At 42.1% G+C, this 3,555-nt stretch overlaps 1 protein-coding gene across 1 annotated transcript; it reads right to left on the bottom strand.

Annotated features, from left to right (window-relative positions):
• Positions 1-1,139: 1,139 nt before the first annotated feature.
• Positions 1,140-1,886, bottom strand: LOC117286888 (olfactory receptor 14I1-like). The gene has a single exon (XM_033765917.1). It carries the CDS (start codon positions 1,884-1,886, stop codon positions 1,140-1,142), a length of 747 nt encoding a protein of 248 aa, XP_033621808.1.
• Between the last annotated feature and the right edge of the window lie 1,669 nt (positions 1,887-3,555).

Below are 3,555 nucleotides of genomic sequence, written 5' to 3'. Positions count from 1 at the left end.
CCAGCAAACGTCCAGTCGACAGTGAAGACCTGGAGAGTTTTCAGAACATCTGGAGAGAGGGATGGAGGAGCACTCTCCCCTTCCAGTCAAGGCAGCCATGGAACCCCAGGAAAGCGACTGAAAATGGAGCAAAAACCATGAGGGAAAGAAAGAAAGATGTGTGATTCCTTATTTCCTGGTGACATGCTCTCGTGGAATATAAGAAAGCGTCCATGAGGACACTCTTATGCATGATCAGCACATTTTTTATAATTCACAGAAAAAGCTTGTATTTTTGTATACTGAAAAAAAATTACATACAACTCCTGTGCATCATAGCATAAAACAGAACATTCATATGTAAGTGCAAACAATGTAGTGTGAGATGTGATTACTGAAAGCAGTGTAATATCAATTATAGATACTGTAGATTACACAAATCTGTTAAAATATATCTGAGTTCCAGGATTAGAAGAATCAGTATTCTTAAGATTCCATCACAACAAAACGATCTACAGATTCAACACAATTATTTTCTAAATGTGTACGTTGCGTTGCATGAAGAAAACACTAAGATTTGTATTTAACGATAAATGTTGCAATTCTTCAAACAATCTTGAAGAAAAGTGACAGAGCTTGAATCATCATATTACTTGACTTTTAGGTCTTCTTCATATTTTGTCATTAAATTACCTTGAGAGAAGCATAGAAGGCAAACACATTGGTGTATAATTTAGAAGAAAGATCTGAGAAATGAACTTTTAATTACAACCAATTGATCCAGTATAAAATGTTCAAAACAGAGGACTGAGCAAGAAAAGAAGTTCTCTTCAGGTAGGATATTGAAACTTTTCATATTCACAACTAGAAGAATGAAACAGCAGTCTTACCTGATATTTTCGAAACATTTTACAAACGTATTCCAGATGAGTAGTTTTCAGGCTACAGTACAAGATGTACAAGATTTGTACAAGATATTTAAGACATAGACTTGGACTCAATCATAAGAACAGACAACAAAAATATACAGACAAGAAAGAGATAATTCACAGGTGTAGATCCTAGTTTAGAAAATAAATCAAATATGTATTAAACAACTTAAAATGAGAATTAAGGTTTTTGTTTTAGTCAAAAAAGCCCTTGAGTTGGAATTCAGATTATCAACAGAACCTGCTTCGCAGGGCAGCATTGATCTCCCTGTTGCGTAGACAGTAGATGATGGGGTTCACGAGTGGGGGCACCATGCTGTAGAACATGGCAGTCAGCAGGTTCTTAAGGGAGGGTTCCTTTGCAGTGGGACCCAGGACAGATACTTCCCCAGAGACAAGAAACAAAAGGAGAATGGCCAGCTGCGGGGTACAGGTGGATATGGCTTTGTTACGGGCTTCCACGAAATGGATGTTAAGAACAGTTGAAAATATTTTAACATATGATACAAACATGAAGGTTAAACACACTAAGACAAGGGAAACACTTACAGCAAGGAGTACATATGCACAAAACTGGACATCTGAAGATGAAATTCTCAATATTTGAGGAATATCACAGAAATACTGCTGGACCACATTGGTCTTGGTGAATGGAAGCCTGAACAGAGCCCCTGTGTGAATAGAAGAAAAGACGAGACCAGAGGCCCAGGAGCCAGCTGCAGCCTGGGAGCACACACTGGGGGTGATGATGAGCCTGTAGTGCAGAGGGTGGCAAATGGCCACATAGCGGTCATAGGACATGACCATCAGGAGGGCAAATTCCACCTCTGCAAAAAGTATATAGAGGAAAATCTGTGCAGCACACTCTGTCAGGGAGATGGTCTTAGAGCCCGTTATGGAATTCACCACAGCTCTGGGAACAACAATGGAGATGCTGCCGAGGTCTAGGAGGGCCACGTTGCTTATAAAGAAGTACATGGGAGAGTGCAGACGTGTGTCCGTCACGATGACAGTGACAGTCAGAAGATTCCCTGTCAGTGCTCCCAGATAAATCACTAAGAACAGCACACCTTGCAGGACCTGGAGCTCCCGGGAGGCTGTGACATCCATGAGGAGGAATTCTGTGAAGACGGTGAGGTTGTCCATGTCTGCCCACCTGCCGTGGTCTCTGCAGACTCAGAGGTTACAGAGAGCAGAGGATGCTACAGGCAGAATGCAGAGAACCCATTAGAACTACAGTGTGGCTTCTAATCAGGAACTCAGGATGAGTAAATGGATAAAGTAAAATAACTTGGAATCCTGTGAATGTGCGTATTTCTATTTTTTTTGCAATGTTCTGATGCACTATTCATTTCAACATTTATCAATGAGATAAATAATCAGTGTAATGAAGGATAAACTATCGTCATTCATAGCTAACTGGATGCAAATCAAGGACCTACTCTTAAGTGAAATAATAGGACACACCGGTGTAAATATGCATCGTTTCTCTGGCGTGAGAAATGAAGTGCAGAGGAAGACTCAAATGTGTAATAGAAGCTGTAAAATGGAAAGAACAGGTTCAGAGCGGAAGGAGTACTCTGAAAGAATAGGGGAAAGGAAAGAAGGGAAAATGAGAAAAGAAGGAAAAAATAGAAACAAAGATTTTGTGACTAGGGAGGGGTGAGAGGTTGGAAGGAGGGCAGGAGATTGGGAAAAAAATAACAACCAAGGTATGTCAAGTAGAGGTCCAGACTTCCTCAGATGAAGGCGATCATAATGTATACCTAATTTGTCTGAATAAACTCAAGAATTAAAAAAGTAGTGAAAATGAAATTTCCAGCACTTTTAAAGTGACTTTTCTAATTCTCCCAGGACACCACTGGCTTCAGTTCTGCACAGCAGCCCCAGACCTGCTCTGTGGGAGCTCCTGTAACCTCCCCCGGTGTAGGAAATCCCTCATCTGCTCCTCATTCTCCAGGTCCTCGGGTGGAGAATCACTGCGATGGGTCCTTCTGTGGCTCACCCGTCCTCGGGTTTCCCTAGAGATCTAGGGCGTGAACCTGAGTTTCCCCTGACAGCGGCTTTGATCTAAAGGACAGCAGGCCGGCCACCCTGCCCAGGCTCTCACTTCGGGGGCTCCTCCAGACCTGCGTGTGAGCCCTTTCTTTCCCTTCGGCACTGTCATCTATGCAAAAGGTATTTCATTTGGGTGCAAAAATGCTGTTTTCCTAAGGGCAGTGTTCAGCCTGCTCTCATCTTGTACTTCTCTGTCTGCCTGTTTTATCTTCAAACAAAGCAAAACACAATCAACTTCAAATTTTCCTCCAAAATGCAACCTTCTATTAGGCATGGATTCTAGCATGTGAGCAGGTGCCAGCATTCTCTCCACATCTGGCCTCTACCTGCTCTTGGAGCTTTTGTGAAAATCTCCTTATTCTACAAACAATGTTTTAAGTTTACTTTATTCACCTCTGCTTTTTGGGGCGGAGAGTCCTGGGAATTGAACTCAGGGCCTCAACCTTGCTAGGCAGGTTCTGTGCTGCTGAGCTACGTCCCTGGCTACAGCTGTACTTGTTTTGAAGCCTTCAAAGTATAAACAATTTGTTTGGAGATGATCTTTTCAGGCCTAAAATCAGTTACATGGAAAGGTATAATCTTGGCATTA

Source organism: Fukomys damarensis, unplaced genomic scaffold, assembly GCF_012274545.1.
Source record: "Fukomys damarensis isolate Sample0158 unplaced genomic scaffold, DMR_v1.0_HiC HiC_scaffold_3, whole genome shotgun sequence".
In the NCBI taxonomy this organism is placed as follows: domain Eukaryota; kingdom Metazoa; phylum Chordata; class Mammalia; order Rodentia; family Bathyergidae; genus Fukomys; species Fukomys damarensis.
The sequence above is the reverse complement of the archived record's forward strand: the minus strand, read 5'-3'. Positions and strand labels throughout refer to the sequence as shown.